Below are 17,152 nucleotides of genomic sequence, written 5' to 3'. Positions count from 1 at the left end.
GAGAACAAATCAAGACATACCTATACTAAAAGTGCAACTTCATTGTAGAATCCTAAGACTAGTTTGTACAGAAAAGTGGCCTACAGAGAATGTTATATAAAAACCATCAGACCTGTTTCACTGAAGGGTTAATAACCACAAGTTTTCTTTCCTGTAGGTGACAGAAAAAAAGCAGGAATTAGAGAAATGCTTGAAACTGTCCCGGAAACTACGGAAGGAGATCAATGCTCTGACAGAGTGGCTCGCAGCGACAGACGCGGAGCTGACAAAGAGATCGGCTGCGCAGGGGATGCCGAGCAATTTGGATGCTGAAATTGCCTGGGGCAAGGTAACAACGTAACACACATGTGGATATTACAGAAAAATAGATTTCTTTTGTGATAAAGAAAAACAATTAAAATTTTTGGCATTTTAGTTAGTGGAACTTTGCTAATGTTTTGCCGTTATCTCACCTTGGCATTAACGCTCAGAAAAGTTTAAACCACTTGTCTCTGCAGAGATCAATAGCACAATTCACCTTCACATTGCAATAATCTTCACTGAGATGAATTTTAAGTTAGAATTTAATTTTTTAGAGTACTATAAATCAACCACCCAGTATCCATATAGAGATCTCTTACACCATTCTACTCATGGTTAGAAAGGTATTAAATAGTAGATGAAAGATTAAAGATGCCAAAACACTATATATTATACATGTTCAGATAGCAGCCAGGATATTTGTTTTGTTACTCTTACATTTCTAGCTCATTCCTTTGCATTCTGGGGGCTTCCTACATCCATGAGACTTCACCTTGAACTCATCTTTCAGGTTAAAATGCAAATCAAAACTTTCCTCAGAAACTGAGGAATGCAAGACGTTTGTGTAAAACAGAGTATTTCTGTGTGATGTTAAAACTTAGCATGTTATCATTCAACACTAGCTAATCTATTTCATTTTCTGCACATGAAATCCAAACTAGATGAGGACATAAACAAACCAAGTCATCATTATTAGAGCACACTATGCTGAACATTATCAGAAGCTTCAAAATTTCAAATAACTGTGTGCAGCCAGCAGCACTTTGAACAAGTGTTTTCTATACAATTTCAAAAACAACAAAAGTCCTCTTAAACAATATTGGTGGTTTGTGCAAATAAAAAACCCAAAAGCTACTTCTGCTGTGTTTAATGGAAGAAATCCTCTAAGCATTTTACTAGTTTCACTATGCATTATAGAAATAGTCATGAATTATACACAAACAATCTTCCTAATTTTTTTAATGGCAGTGAATTCAAGGCACTCAAGTAACATTTGTTTTGTGGGTTGTTTTTTTTTCTTTTTAACTAACCCTTTCAAGTTTCTCAGCTTGATAAAGTGAGAAAAGTGCTTTAAAATGCATTTAGAATTCACAAAGTAATGACAATACTAGAATAACAATAATAAAAGTAATTTTTAAAAAAAGTCCACACATCTCTTTTTAGGTTTGCGGTTCTTTCTTTTTTTTGGTCATCAGTCTCTAAGAATGACAGTATTTTAAAAGTGATATCCAAAAATACCAGTTTTCTCTCTTACTAAATTACAATTACTGCTTTGACTACTGCAGTTTTCAATTTCAAATCAAAATCTAAATCCCTGCAACCCCCATTGTTCTCTCCTATAGTTGCCTGATGTTTTCTCATTTTCATTTGCTGGTTTTCTTGGAGTAAATGCAGTAAAATTGCAGTTTTATGCTGTTCCTCTCACTTTTTTTGACTGATATTTTGATCATGGAATCATGGTGGCTGGAAAAGGCCAAGATCCTGGAGTTCCACCTTTGGCTGAATACCACCATGGCACACCACCAAGTGCCTTGTCCAGTTGTTTCTGCAACACTTCCAGGGAAAGTGTCTCTGCCACTTCCCTGGCCATCCCATTCCAGTGTTTAACCTGTTTGAATACCCCCAGCTCCCTCAGCAGCTCCTCACGACTGATTCTCCAGACCCTTCCCCAGCTCTGTTTCCCTTCTCTGGACTTGCTCCAACCCCTCAGTGCCTCTCTTGTAGTGAGGTGCCCAAAACTGGACACAGGATTTGAGGTGTGGCCTCACCAGTGCCGAGTACAGGGGACAATCCCTGCCCTGGTCCTGCTGCCACACCATTGCTGATCCAGGCCAGGTGCCATTGGCCTTCCTGGCCCCTGGGCACACCTGGCTCAAAATAATATTCAGTGGTGAATACACAGTAAAGTTCTACTGAAACAGAAACATGCACTTCATGTTTATGTCAATCCAGATGTATGTAGCTTTTCAGGTATTTAAAGGGAAAGATTTGTCCTTAATATCATTTTATTGTTACATATGAACCTTAATGCTTCGGAATTGCATAATTAGGACATAAAACCTGATGATTAGTGCAGCTGCACAGTGGGAAGCCTTTGTTATGTCTTAAGCTTGCTACAAGTACAACATATTTTTATCTGAAGGCAACCAGAAAAGGTAACAAGGCTAATTAAAATAAGAACTATTAACATGAAAATAATATATCAGACAGGAACCACTCCAATTCTAATCTTAAAGAGTGTCGTTGAGTATTGTGAATTCTCACAGGAAATTGATACATAAAGGTTTGAAGGAAAAGCTGGTAAAAAGGGTATTTTGGCTTCAAATACTACCCAAAGCCTTGACTACAATCTAAATTCATTTATTACCTCAACTCTTCCCCTTCAGTCAGTTCATCACTAAAAAAAGAACAAACAAACAATTTTATGTGAGAGCAGCTGGCTCCTGGCAAAATATGTATGTATTGAGTGGCTTTCAAAATTCTATTTTAAGATTGCCTTTTATAAATATAAACAAATATTCACATATATATAAACACACTTTTAATGTGGAACAATCCATCAGGTGGATATGTGGCAAATACTAGACTTACAAGTGTAAATATTTGCAGAAATTATGTGGATTATGCTTTTTCCTAAAGAATCTGCTCCCACTAGGAGACAGTGCTGCATTTCATCTTGGACACTTTAAAATTCTTGTGGGGACTTCATAAATAAATATGATGTTGATACTCCTAGGTGGATTTCATTGAGGCACCACACAAAATTGTACATCAATAATTTAGTCCCCAGAACCAGAGCCTCACAGTACCTGATTAATGTCACAGCTTTGGGCTTTGGACTTCCTGGGTAAGTAGGCTGCCAAAGACAGTAACCAATCTAATGAAATGCACTGGGAGATGAATTAAGCCCAGCAGATTCCCATTGTGACAAAAGTCTGCAGAAAAACTAAGATGGAAAATGGAGAGGGAGAGAGGAGAATTCAATAGTGCAAATGAACTGAAAATTGGATGTGTGCTGCTGTCAATATATCTAAGCAGAGGGCTAATAATCTTTTTTCTTTACAGGACAAGGAAGCCGTTTATTTATTAGTGCACTTATTTCTAATTCATTTTCAGCACCCAGGGCTTCTTAAAAGTGAAAGGAGCTCAGAGGATTATGAAGATAATTATAGAGTTGACAATAAAAGAAACCATACATTTGAATGTTGTCTTCAAGGTATAAACACCTAGAAGTAAAAAGGAATGTCCATCTTGAATAGGAAATGAAGCTAATGAAAGATAGCATTAATCTGAACATCAAGGGAAATGTGTTATTTGTTCCTGTGTAGAATTTTTCAAGAAATGGAACAAAAACTTGGTTGATTTATGTGAAATGAGATGGGCAATATACTGAAGACTATAAATCCTGCCTTTCTGCTCAGTAGAGACAAGTTAAATCTTTCTATTTGAATTCAGCTCTGTTATAATAGATAAGAAAAATTACATGCGGGTGGAAAGATAGGCATTAAACATTGTATATTAGAAATCCATTTATAATTAGAAGTCTGATTTAGTGAACATATTTATCACTGAGTACATTAACAACTGCAGGGTTTATTTGTCTTTTAATCAGGAACTGGACTGATAAGAATTAGATTGCCAGGAAACCATGTTCTTAAAAAGGAAATGGCAGATGGTATTACCAGGAAAATTCTGTATCACTCCCTACTATCAGCAGTATGACTCTGCCAATGCTTTAATCTGATTTTTTAACAGTGTGTAATACCAGTGAGTATAAAGTTGACTTGAAGTACTTAGAATTACATTTAGCAACATATTTCCTGTCAGTAATATCCATAAAAGTAGACAAACTGTAAATTGTGTCAACTGAGTCATAGTAACTGGCCAAAATGCAATAAAAATAAAAAGTGTACTGTAAATAAACAAATAAATATGTATAATCAACCACTGAGAAGACCATAATGTCAGCTTCTGATTAATTCTGCAATCCCACCTGTGAGAGCTGAGCCACCTAATTTCTTTTAGAAAGATTCAAATTGCAAAGAGTATTTTCAAGTAATCCACTGCACACAGGCAGTGCAATGGCACACAGAACTTTTCTTCATTTATTCTTTTTTTTTGTGTGTTTTTAATCTACATATGTTAATTACCATCATGGCTAAATATAATATCTTCTGCATTTACTTACAATTATGGTTTATTTGAAAAAAAAATCATTAGTTGATCTTGATGCATGGTAGTTTTATCATTATAAAATATAACTCAAAAGTCCTTTTTACCACATCTTCAGAAAACCAATCCAACCAACCAAAACAGTAATAATAATAATTATATTTATAATAATGCCAATATTAATATTGTTGTTGTTTTTTCAAAAGCAACACAAAGAGCTCCAGAAACCCCATTTCTATTTCTCTTTTCAAACATAATTAATTCCTAGTTGGTGTTTGGTGATGAGAGGGGTGTGCACAAACCATCATAGTATAGCAAAATTATCAAGTAAAAATCCAAACCGAAAAAGCTGTAACAAAAACCCCTGTAAGTATATTTTAGCAAACTGAAAGGCTGAGTTTGTCACAGTGCAGTGGAATCAGGGACAGAACTCTGAACACCACTCGAAGTGTAAATACCTGCACAGGGAACTGCAATTATTTGTTCTAACATGATTCATCCTGTCATCCTATGGATCCATATGTAAAGTAAGTAAAATATCATTGCATGAAGCTACAAACCACTTATAAATTCCCAGCAAGGCTCATCCTTATGACTTTACACACTGCAGCATGATTTGCCTTCTGCACAGATTTCAACCCATCCAAAGTTGTTTTTTAAACAGAACTTCTATTTTGTACTCTGGCTCTTTCCTGAGATTTTGATGGATGAAACTGGTGCAAGGGAAGCTCAGATTCTCCCTCTCCTCATTCTGATGTTTCTGGAAAGGGGATTAGAAACTAATCATCTGAGACATGCTCTGCATGCAGAGTTGCACCAGGGTCTGTCTGATTGCTTTAATTTCCTGGGTGCCAGGAACCTGGATGCCATTTCTCTCAGAAATGTTCGAGTCCTGGGAGGTCCATGGTGGTGTAATCCCCCAGTTTTGATGAAAACAGGCTACCAACATTTTTGTTATGACCACGAGTGAGAAAAGAATAACAGTTCCTTAAAAAGCAAAGAAAACATTCCAGTCAGTGAAGCACAAATTAATTTTTTGAGTCAGAGAATTTCTATTGTGTTATTTTGTACCAAATAGCCATAACTGGTACTGAGAAAAGTGGAAGTACAGGAGCTGCTTCCAAAGAGGCACTTCAGAATTCAGTCTAAATGAATAACTGAAATTTGAATGGGGAGAGATTCACATCATCTTAATTAACTCTTGTATCTGCCAACAGATATGATCCTGACTATATATATATGTCTCCCTAATATAATCTGTATAATTTTTATATATATTTTATTGGAGATATTTTTCCTGAAAGTATTTATGGAGCCTTTCTCTTCCAGCAGGTAATACATACTTCAATAAGATTTTGTTTTATAGATAAATATAGTAGTCTTAAGGGGGGGAAAAAAAAAAGAATGAAATTGCTTCACTAGAATGATAAACAGCAGGATGATTATACTCTGTTTTGGAATTGTCCAACATTGCAGATAAATTTTCACAACTGTGAGTGAGTACTCGGTGTTAGGATGTCTAGTTCAATCTTTTGTTTACATGTTTTTGTTTCCCTAAGATGCCATGATTCTATCAGGGAAATAACTTCTTCACAACTCCTAAATTTCTGCATTTTTTTTAATGTTACATATTTTCACCCTGATAAGCACACAGAATTAAATTGTATACATTGCCTAGTCCTTTTGGGAAGAGTTTCACCACTTTATTTGTAATTGTTTTATATTGTATATCATGTGGTGGTGTTAGGGGGTTTGAGGGGTTTTTTTAAGGTGCTAGATGTTTTAAATGTCATTCTTAACTTGAAAAACTAATTCTATTAATTCTGTAGTTTAAATTCTACAACTTTTTATACATTTTCAAATAAACTGCACAGCTGGAATGCAATTTCATGTTATGCCAACCAGAAGGGAGCTGAACTCCAGAAAGGCTGTGAAGAATTTGCTCTTTAAAAATTAGGAGAATTTAAAAACCACTCCTGGAGTTTTATGGAAATAATCTTAGTTAAATCCTGGCATCATGACACATTCTTTTTTTGTTTTATATAATGTTGTTGAATTAATAGCAGTACTTTTGAGTTTTTTTCTTACAGAAATTTATCAGTGCTGTCATATTGCAGTGGAAAAAGCACGTGTAGGCTATCACTTTCTGATAATACTGGAAAGAAAAATGGGAATTTTTTTAGGAATATAATGCAGACATGCCTTTAAAAACAAACCAAAAATGTCTTATTGAATTTGTGAAAGAAAGTTTATGTGGTGCACATCATAACCTACAAGAGGAAGTCATTGCTGATAATGCAATGTGGAATCTCACTGACTTTACAGACCCTGCTAGTTTTTCATCTGTATACAGTGGGTCCAGTATTTTATACATAAGGACTTGTAATAATGGGGATTTAAAGTATTGAGGACAACAATTTTGTCACTTCAATGTTGTGTTGAAGGCCACAATGATTTTTTAAGACAATGAGTGTGATTTCCTTGGTTCACGTCCCTAATTTGCAATTACATGGGGGAGTTAAAAATCCATATTGCCCAGAGGTGCATCTAGTCTTTAGTTTACATTATTTCTTTACTTTGAAGGGAATAACTAATTTCTTACACATAGGGAATTACACATCTAGTTTTTAGGTAGCAGATTTGTTTAATACACATTTAATTGATCCATCTGTTTACTAGTTGGTATCAGTATTTATTTATATAGCCCAAGATTGGTCAATATTTTCATAGATGTAAAATATAAAAGAAACCACAATGCTTGGTAAATACACTTCAGAGAGTCTTTTCCAAATGAAAGTACATAAATAGTTTAGAAAAATAAATAAATCTGTTCAAAATTTTCCATCCTCAATTGAAGGTAAATTATATCCTTTGTGTTATTCTTTTTTCATGATGACACTTCGCACCTGCTGTGAAACTGATAAAATAGTACTAGAAGAGGGCATGTTTTTCCTTTAATCTGACAAGGACCTGATGAAATTTCAAACTCTTCTTTTCAAATTCCATAATTATATAGTATATAGTTAATAATTTGCATCAATCATGCCTTGGATCTATTACATATCCTCTGTATTTTAGAAAATTGATAGAATGTGGAAAATTTCTCATGCTACATGAAATACAAGTGTAAGAACTTTTTTCTGAAATAACATTGAAAATGAGATCCTGTATTCTGTTAAGCATAGGAAGTGAGCTGCTGCTTTAGGCATTACACACCAAATAAGATGAAGGTACTATTAAAGTTCTATTTTACCAAAAAGAATTTTATACTCTCTCCATTGAAAAAAAAAAAACAACACATTCTACTTTCACTATCAGTATATTATCAACAACATTATAGTGATCTGTGACCATGCAAGATGTGATAGTGTGAAGGTCATAAAGGTGGGGTTCTACTGCACAACAGCATTCATCCTGAGATGGAAGTGTTGTGTTTGCCATTTGTTTGAAGTGGGATTTTTTTTTTTTTACTATATTCAAGTTTCTGTGAGAAATCTGTGTCTCTGGAGACTAGTGCTTCTTCCTTTTCTACTAAGTTGTGTTTGTGTTTATCTTGGAACACTTAGTTTGTGCTTGCAGTTTTATTTTATAAGCAGAGATTTATATGCCTGGATCATTGCTATCAGGTGCCAAGGATCTCAGATAAATTTCTCTCATAAAACTGGTTATATGTGAAATTAGGTGTAAGGAGTTTGTGCCTCTCCTTCAGTATTCAGCAAGACTGCTGTACTTTGCACTGTGTCATCTCACTGTTTAGTATTTAAACACCTGCTTTTTCACATATCATCTAAATATGTTGGGATTTGTTCCTTTTGTTAGACTTCTTGCATGTTGCAGTGAATATTAAGCCATGAATAATGAGTAAATTATGCAACCTTACATATCAGATCTATAAGGTAATGTAACAGTGGGATGAGATGCTGGAAATCTAACTTTATAGCTCTGCATATGTGTTGTAGTCATTCAAGCTTAGAAATGCTATGGGCAATAGCTTATTTTACTGTTTTGGTTTGCAGAATGAAATCCCAAGTGAATGTAATGAAAATATGCATTTCTACAACTAGGAAACAAGTTTAACGGAAGAAAATAACATGATTTCTTCTGAAAAAGATTGCATCGAAAACTATTAAAGTAATAAAGTATTAACCAGGCTATTTCTGATGGAGTTTTCTGTCTTTAGATGTCATTATAATGCTGTATTATTGTCCCATTTATTATGTAATCTTTATATGCTATTTGTAATCTTTATATGCTATTTGATAACTAATTTTATTATATGAAAAGTAGCTTTAAATATCTCTTTATAAATATTATAAAATGTGGATTCATTTTTAATAATTAAGTATTAAAATTATTTTGAACACTGAAATGAAAGATAATTCACTTTTTTTTTTAATTAAGCTATTGCAAGAAGATGAAGAATGTATACAATTTTATCAGAGCTCAAGAGAAACAATCTGCTTTGTATTTGCTGCTCTTCACAGAATGCCTTCCCTTCCTATAGGAAGCAAGATTGTGTGTTTTGAGTATAAACTGGCTGCCTAATTTAATATTTCATGTTCTTAGTGTGGATAATTTTTAATTCCCAGAAATTTTATTTCTTCTGCTCACGTAGGCAACACGGAAGGAGATTGAGAAGCGCCAGGTCCAGCTTAAGAGCATCAGTGACTTAGGAGAGAACTTGAAGGCAGTGATGAAAGGAAAGGAAAGTCTCGTGGACGATAAACTCAGCCTGCTGAACAGCAACTGGAAAGCGGTAACTTCACGTGCTGAGGAATGGTTCAATCTCCTCCTGGTAAGGAAAATGCATTTCTTCACACAGAGGAAATGTTGGTTTCCAGTTGTACATGCCCAGCTTTACAGAAGTGCTTTTTCTGGTGCCTTGGACTGTGCTTATTGAACACACAGGTACACAGACAATCAGATTGGCTGTTGTTTAGTACATTGTGTATGTTTTGAGAATCTGATTGATTACCGAGTAGAATCTTGATTGTTAGCAGTTTGCAGTCCTGTCTCAATAGTTCTTGCTTTTTTTTTTTTTTATTTGGGGTTTCTTCCTAATAAATGAAATGCAGTTTCAAGGACAGAGACTACTTCAGTAGTCAAGTGAAAAAAATAGTCAAATAAATTGAGAAAGTCTTAGTATTGCTACCAACAACATCAGCTACTTCTGGTTGCATTAGCATTTCTGTTTGGAACAATACAATTGGGAAACAAGTTTCCACTTGCAAGTTGGTTTGCCCAGAGAGTAGTTCTGGTGTGTGTGAATTTGATTCGTTTCAGAGGCAACTAAATCATGAGCTCTTCTCAGGGTACACACTTTATGTGCTGAAAGACTATAATTTGGTATTTCAGAACTTCATAATCCTCCTTTGGATAGTTTTATAGGGCATGTTTAGATGAGGATAATTCCTTAAAGGGACCAGATTAAGCCTAGTAGACAGTAAAATCCCTAATACACATTTCATACAGATTAAGGAGCCTTTTCCCCACCTCAGTCATGAAGATGTGACAGCTTGAGCCCTTAACTACAGAAGGGTCTTAATACAGTTAAGGGAATACAGTTTCACCCCAGAGAAACAGAAGTGATTTTTTAAGGGTGTGTTGGCCTTTGTCATGACTTTTCAGGGCTCAATGTGTTGGAGCTCCACTAGAGTCTATATGGCTGCATTACAAATACTTAGGCAATAAATATACAGCATCAGTACAGGGCTTCCTCAGCTGAGTACAGTATCCAAGTGAAAGTATCAGGAAAATTTAAGCTTTCCATTCAGAATCATGTATGTAGGTACACAGATTTAATGTGGAACTGATTATCAAAAGCATATCATGGAGTTTACAAGTTGATATAGTTATGTATTCCTGTACATCCTCTCTTTCTCTGTTTTGGATTCTGTGGTTAATATTTGCTAAAATACATTATAAAAAGGTTTAAGAGAGGTAGTTGAGGGTTTTTTTACCAATTTTAGAATGGTGTAAAATAAAGAGGTAGGTCCATTTGGGGGCCAAAAGATCTAGTAATGCCTTTCATTTTTGGGTGTGTGGTCTGCATATGTATTGTGTGAGATATGCATAGGCCACATTCTAGTGAGCATACCCAAAAAGACAAAGACAAATGAAGCAGAGAAATTATGATTTATCAGAATATCAACTAGAATAGCTTTTAAAAAGCCAAGTCTCAAAGCAGAGAAGTTAGATGGAGCACCCATAAGAGTTTTAGATGCAAAGCTCCCAGTCTTGATTGTGATTTTGCAAGTGCATCTTTGTGGCCATCTGAGTGAATTTACTGGCTTTCCAAAATGAATTCTGTACCTTGGGAATGAATCCCTCTTCTTGGGAAACACTCCTTTGCACCTCCAGTAGGTCTGGCTAACAGCTTCCTCTTCCTCTCAGCAGCCTCACTGAGCTGCCAACACCTGCATCTTGCTGTGATTTCATCATCCTGCTGCCTGTCACTTTGGAACCTTCTCTCTCTCTCCTAGAATGCCTTTTAAAAGAAACCTAACATATAAAGTGAAGCAAACAAATAGCAGTTTCAATCGTTCACAAAACAAGAAGTTACTGTGTAAAATAAACAAGTTTTCATAGTGTCATAATGCGTGCATGTTTGCCACAATTGACATAACTACAGCTGTTATTTCAGTTCTGATTACATTTTTTGCATGCAGTATTTACCTTTTCCACATACAGGAATATCAAAAGCACATGGAGGCTTTTGATCAGAATGTAGCTAATGTCACTACTTGGATGTATCGTGCTGAAATACTGTTGGATGAATCTGACAAACAAAAACCCCAGCAAAAAGAGGAAATTCTTAAGGTAAAAAAATGTGATTTTCTGGAAAGCATTAATTGTATTCTAAAAAGGACTGTGTCAAAACTAGCATATTTCAAAAGGTATCACAAATTGATTAAAATTCTTTTTTTCTGTGATAAAGCTACCCTCTGGCAGCTTGTAGATTACTTAATAAATTTGATCTGTATTACCAAAATTAAATCTCTTCAGAAATAAAACCAAATTGTTATTATAATTCTTGGGAACCTCCTGGTGAGTAGAACAGCAGCTTATTAAACATATGTCTGCTGGAAAATACTCCTTTAACACAAGGATTTATTTTGTTTGAACAAAATCTTTTTTTTCCTGTCCCCTTAATTTTTAATTGTATTTATGTTTTTCTGTGATACTTTTCCCCTATATATGATATTTCTGTCATATGATTGCTTACATTGAGGCCAGATCAGCAACACAGACAAGAATATTGTTTTGTGAACTAGCTGTAGAATCAGGGTTAGTGTATTGAACAGAAGGTTATAGTTGACCAATTGTATCATTTGACCAACTGATGAAAAATCAACCTGTAATATGGATGTGTATGTTAAAATATTTCATTTTAAATACCTTCTTTAAGAACAACATCAAATTATCTATAGGGACTTAACTACTTCTTTTGAAGTCAATGTGAAATTTTACTTTTTGTTGAACTCCATGGTCAGCACATAATATCTGAGTTTGCAAATAAGGGTTTACAAATCAAAGTCAGAATTGTATTGCTGACACTAACATAATGATGCTATTTACTAGAGCAAAATTTTACAAATTCCAGGGCAGAGCATAAATCAATGGATTTTTGATCTCAGAGGATTATGAGACTGGCATTTGTAGATGAATAAACAGTTTTTCCACCATCAGATACAAAGTAAAATTATCAATACCTGTATATATGTTTGCATTGCGCAAAGGCATTTCCTGCAGACGCTAAAATTTATTTCTTAATGCCCAACTGTATTTCTGATTCCCAAATGCCTTGCTATATATTTTTTGCCACTGCATGTACTGGGTTCTACTGTTACGATTAATATTGCAGAGGATAAAGGCTTTTGCCCTCTTGGGTTTTTGTGGTTTGGGGTTTTGTTTGTTTGTTTGTTTGTTTATTTGTTTGGGGTTTTTTTGTTTTTATTTTTTAAATTTGTGACCGATTTATAGAAAAAATAAGAACTTTTTTTTTTTTTAATTTGGTAATTTTTACTTGTCTGAACTATGGCCCTGAGCAGTAATGAAATCAACAACTATACATCCAGTTCATACATTAACTAGCAGGTCTTCCTAGCTTTAGAAACATAGAATAATTTAGTGCACCCTGAAATATGTTGCAATATTATTGCAGATAAGAATCTGCCTAGAAATAATGATCACCATTAATTTCCTCTAGGAGATATTAAAACAGACATGTAGATACATTCCTGCCATCAATTTGAGGGCTATGAGTGGGAATGCCACCTAAGGTATTTCTACTGGATTTACACACTCATGCATAATTATCTGAATTTGCTTTGTGGTTTTGCTCCCTATTCCTTTGCACACTTTCTCTCTCTCTCTCTTTCTCTCTCTTTGCATTTATTACTAACTTCAAGCCCTGTCTCTTGCTCACGGACTGTAGCGCTTAAAGGCTGAGCTGAATGACATTCACCCCAAGGTGGACTCTGTGCGTGACCAGGCCACAGACTTGATGACAAACCGTGGGGATCACTGCAGGAAAGTAGTAGAGCCTAAACTCTCAGAGCTCAACCAGCGGTTTGCAGCTATATCACAGAGAATTAAGAGTGTGAAGGTAGGAGGACTTGCTTCCATAAGGAGATGCATAAGAAATGGTGTTTGTGTAAGGTGCAAAATCGCAACTGCACAGCGGGCTACAGTTCCTCCAAATACTAAACTTTTAAATAAAAACAATATGGAGCCTAAGGATTTATTTTTTATTAAGTGTGAACATTTGGGGGTTTTGGCATTAAGGTCTTTTCTCACTGTTTCACTATTAAAAGTATTCACTGACTTTATTTGAATGCAACAATGATTATGTTATGAACTTACAAAAAATGATCATCTGAGAATTGCTAAGTCACTAACTTCACAAAGTTGATATAAGTTGAGTTTTGAGAGCTAATGAGTCTGGGATTCACCAGTGCTGGAGGTAGCAATATATAGGTAGAGATTTTGCCAGTTTAACTTCAGCTACTCATCTGTACAACCAGCTTACCTCTTAAGTCTGAATTCAGTGTGGATTAGGAAATTTTTAGCCAATTTGTGCCTTCTGAATTGGAATGAGGAAGGACATAAGCCACCTACTTTCTCCATTGTATTTGCTGCCTTTATTCTGAAGAGCTATTCAGCAGATTAAAGGAGGCAGCCATGCAGGTTGGTATATGGGATAGTGGGAATGCACAGCTCTTGATTAAGCTCTTATTGCTGGTCACTGTACTGACACTGGAAATAAATGCACAGAGGATCCACAGCAAAGCAGGAAATAAACTTAGCAGAAAGCATAAGCAGAGACATGATTTCCATGGTTTGTTGAGATCTGTGCAGAGCTCAATATCCTGCCTAAACAGCATGTCTTTGTGGATATTTGGCTTTACTTAGGTTTCATTTGTGAAGCAAAATAATGTCTTCTGAATAAAGGTCACAATTTCTTTCCTGATGGTCATCAGCAGTATTTCAGCCATTCCAGCTTCTTACACATGAACAAACTGTAGACTGAGTATATCTTTGTAAGAACTGTGTTGTCTGATGTTTTTGCTCTGAACACCTGCTATCTGCAGTCTGGATTTCCATCTCAGTTTTACTCTGGGTTTCCATGTTATTATAAACTTCCAGAGCTGAATGCAGCCTTTGGTGGGATTCTGAGATTATTGCTTGGTCGTAGGGAAAAATGAGACTGGCTGTAGGTGGCTTATTGGGGGTTCAGTGTTTGCACTGGGTATTGTGGGCTCATTAAAAGAAGGGACAAAAGATTCTTATCAAGATGAAGAGTCTTCAGAACACAGCCTGCAAATGTCTTCCACCTGCAGCCTTCTCTCTCAGGTTTTCTTCCATTTCTGAAGGCAAGGTGGGCTGGAATTGGCAGAACCACACTAAGATATAGAGAAGAAGTGCCCAGCAAGATGAGAGGAATTACTACAGCACACAAATTTTAATGGTTAATTAGAATTTAGGGGATCTTTCCCAGGACCTTGGAAAATGCACAAGTAGAACATGATTCACAAAGGATACTTACTAATATAAGTACTGCATCAGATAGAAAGGTAAAAACTGGTCTGAATTACTGACTATTCCACTGACTTGTTATATTCATTTGGATAAAGGACCAAATTACTGGGTACTTTATTTTGTCTACATGTGTAATGTAGGTAAATGTGCTTTCCTTATGATTTCAGCTTCATGAGCTGGAAAATTATTATTATTATGGGGTGATATGCTTCCTAAGTGGTTTTTTTTTTTCTTTCCCCACCCCCCCTCACCCTTAGGTAAAATTATTCACTCTGTGCAAGATTAAAACATAAATTCAAGAGAATTGAAAGCTCTCATAACCTATTTTCAATAATTTTGAAGTTTCTTCAAATTAGCTATGTATTTTTTCAAATACTAGCAATAATCAGTAAAACAGTGAAGTAAATAAGAAATGATTCATTAAGTCAGTGAATAATAGTACATAATTGTCATGTTCCGAATTAACAAAATGTTCATAGTATATAGAAATAAGACTTAACATTTTCAAGTAGTCTTTGAGCATCATTCAAGTACTGGAATTCATTTAGTATTTTTCCTTCCACCTTCCTCTTTGTTATTGTTTTTAGCCTTTTTCAGAGGCTATGAATTTTATATTCCAATTTTATTAGTTGGTTTGTCTTTTAATGAGATTTAGAAAATATCCTTCAGAGCATTTTAGAAGAAATTACTGTGTAGTTTTCTATTATTTCTAACTCAGCTGAAGTGCATGATGAGTGTAATTCTGAGCCTCTTAATGAAAATTTGTGAGCACAGTCTTATTCTCTATAAATACTGTGCATTATTATATTTTCATTAATGTTTTTAAATGTGCAAAATTTCTGTTGTTAAAATAGTCAACCAGATACAATTAAGATTATTTTACACTGAATCTTGCAGGTCATCTGAGAACAGATTTCATTTGACATCCAGTCTCACATGTTTTAACCAATTAAATTTTAATGTTGCTGTCTTCATTCCAAATTTTGCATATAATAAACTAATTGTACTAGAGGAAAGGGCAAAAGAGAACTAGTTAGGATAAATGTGCTTATGTCTTTAGCAAGAAAGACAGGAGCACATTCAAGCATTTCTAGAACATCAAAAAACATTAATTGCCTTTAGGTTTAAACTTTATGCAAGAACCACTGAGATTTTCTTTCTTCTTGCGTTTAAAGCTTTGAAAGAAGAAAAAAAATTCTGTTGAACATTTGCAATGCACTTAAATACACTATATATTGTCCATAAAATATTCACAGGCACTCATGTCAGATTGACAAAAGGTGGTGCATTATTGTTGATAAGTAGCACTTGCTGGAGAGTTCAAAACTGAATACTAAACTAAAGCTCCATAATTACACTGTGATTTATTTTGGAGGAATTGAGTCTATTTTGTTTGGTTGACTTTTTTTTTTATCCTAAAATTTTGCTGAAGCTTTTTGAAACAAAAGCTGAACATTTGTTGGGTTTTTTGTTTGTTTGTTTTTCCAATATGTTGCAAAATACTGTTGGGGAATATCTTACACAAATATTTTCTATCCTTTTTTTTGTAGCATTCACCTCACACTTCTACTATTCTATATGAGAGGACAATGGTTTCAAAACTGAACCAGATTAACATTAAAATTTTCTCAGTTATTAATAGTAGGGTTTTTTCATCTGAATGGACTTCTTGTTGATCTATGAATAATTTCTGAAATATCGTATTTAAAAATAGTGTAAACATTTATATTTTTAGAAAAATACTATTTATTTGGATTTACACACAAATGTGAGAATATTTTTTCTTACTTTTTAATTTTCACTTACCTTAAAATTCATTTATTTACTTACATGGAAGTTCTACATAAATTTATATCTTTATCTGTATCTTTGAATGCTTTGAATATGGTATTGGTATTTTTCAATATGATGGAAAGTCTATCATTGTTTTAGTAATAGGGGGGATAGCCCAGATATCTCTCTTTATTTCTGTTTCTAATAAAACTGTGAAATGTGTCCTTTAAATAAATAATCTTTGTATTTCTTCCATTTTAGCCCTTCATTCCTTTGAAGGAATTGGAGCAATTTGACTTCGATATACAAAAAATGCTTGAACCACTGGAGGTTGAAATTCAGCAGGGAGTGAATCTGAAAGAGGAGGACTTCAATAAAGATATGGTAATTTGGTTGAAATGGAAGTCTGAGCAAAATAAGCAAGGAGATGAAAAACCTGAGTGAAAATCATAAACCCATATTTGCATTAGGATCTTCAGATATAACTTGGGCAAAATTTTGCTATGCTAATATATTATAAAATCAAAAGTTTCAAATTAGCTCTAACTAATTTTTTTTGTGCTAACTGAATTTTTAGTTTATCGGAAAAACATTTCTTGTCCCTTATGAAACACCAAGCAAACCAGGAACATTATCTATGGGTTCTTACAACTACCAGCAGTATAACAGAACATGGAATGAATATTAAAATCTTTTTAGTAGTATGAAGACCAGGAAAAGTCAGAATGATGTATCAAAATGGGCACTGTAGTGAAAGAATACATTCACTATTAATAAATGTTCATGAAAAGAAATCCCACTTGCCAATTTGTTCTTCCCAAATCTGCTTATAGCATTTAATGTAAATAGGTTTTGTGCCTGTAGC

General features: G+C 34.5%; 1 protein-coding gene across 9 annotated transcripts in view; it reads left to right on the top strand.

Annotated features, from left to right (window-relative positions):
- Positions 1–17,152, top strand: part of DMD (dystrophin) — a 1,072,200-nt gene that overhangs the window by 445,511 nt on the left and 609,537 nt on the right. For 8 of the 9 annotated variants that reach the window (XM_033051053.2, XM_033051056.2, XM_033051052.2 and 5 more), the window contains 5 exons: positions 158–328; positions 9,089–9,268; positions 11,164–11,292; positions 12,911–13,081; positions 16,549–16,671. In XM_033051053.2, coding sequence (XP_032906944.1) covers positions 158–328; positions 9,089–9,268; positions 11,164–11,292; positions 12,911–13,081; positions 16,549–16,671 — 774 coding nt within the window. The remainder of the gene's footprint in view (positions 1–157; positions 329–9,088; positions 9,269–11,163; positions 11,293–12,910; positions 13,082–16,548; positions 16,672–17,152) is intronic. The other variant, XM_033051059.2, reaches the window with a different exon arrangement.

Source organism: Catharus ustulatus, chromosome 2, assembly GCF_009819885.2.
Source record: "Catharus ustulatus isolate bCatUst1 chromosome 2, bCatUst1.pri.v2, whole genome shotgun sequence".
Classification (NCBI taxonomy): domain Eukaryota; kingdom Metazoa; phylum Chordata; class Aves; order Passeriformes; family Turdidae; genus Catharus; species Catharus ustulatus.
This window is presented reverse-complemented; position numbering and strand designations above follow the sequence as displayed.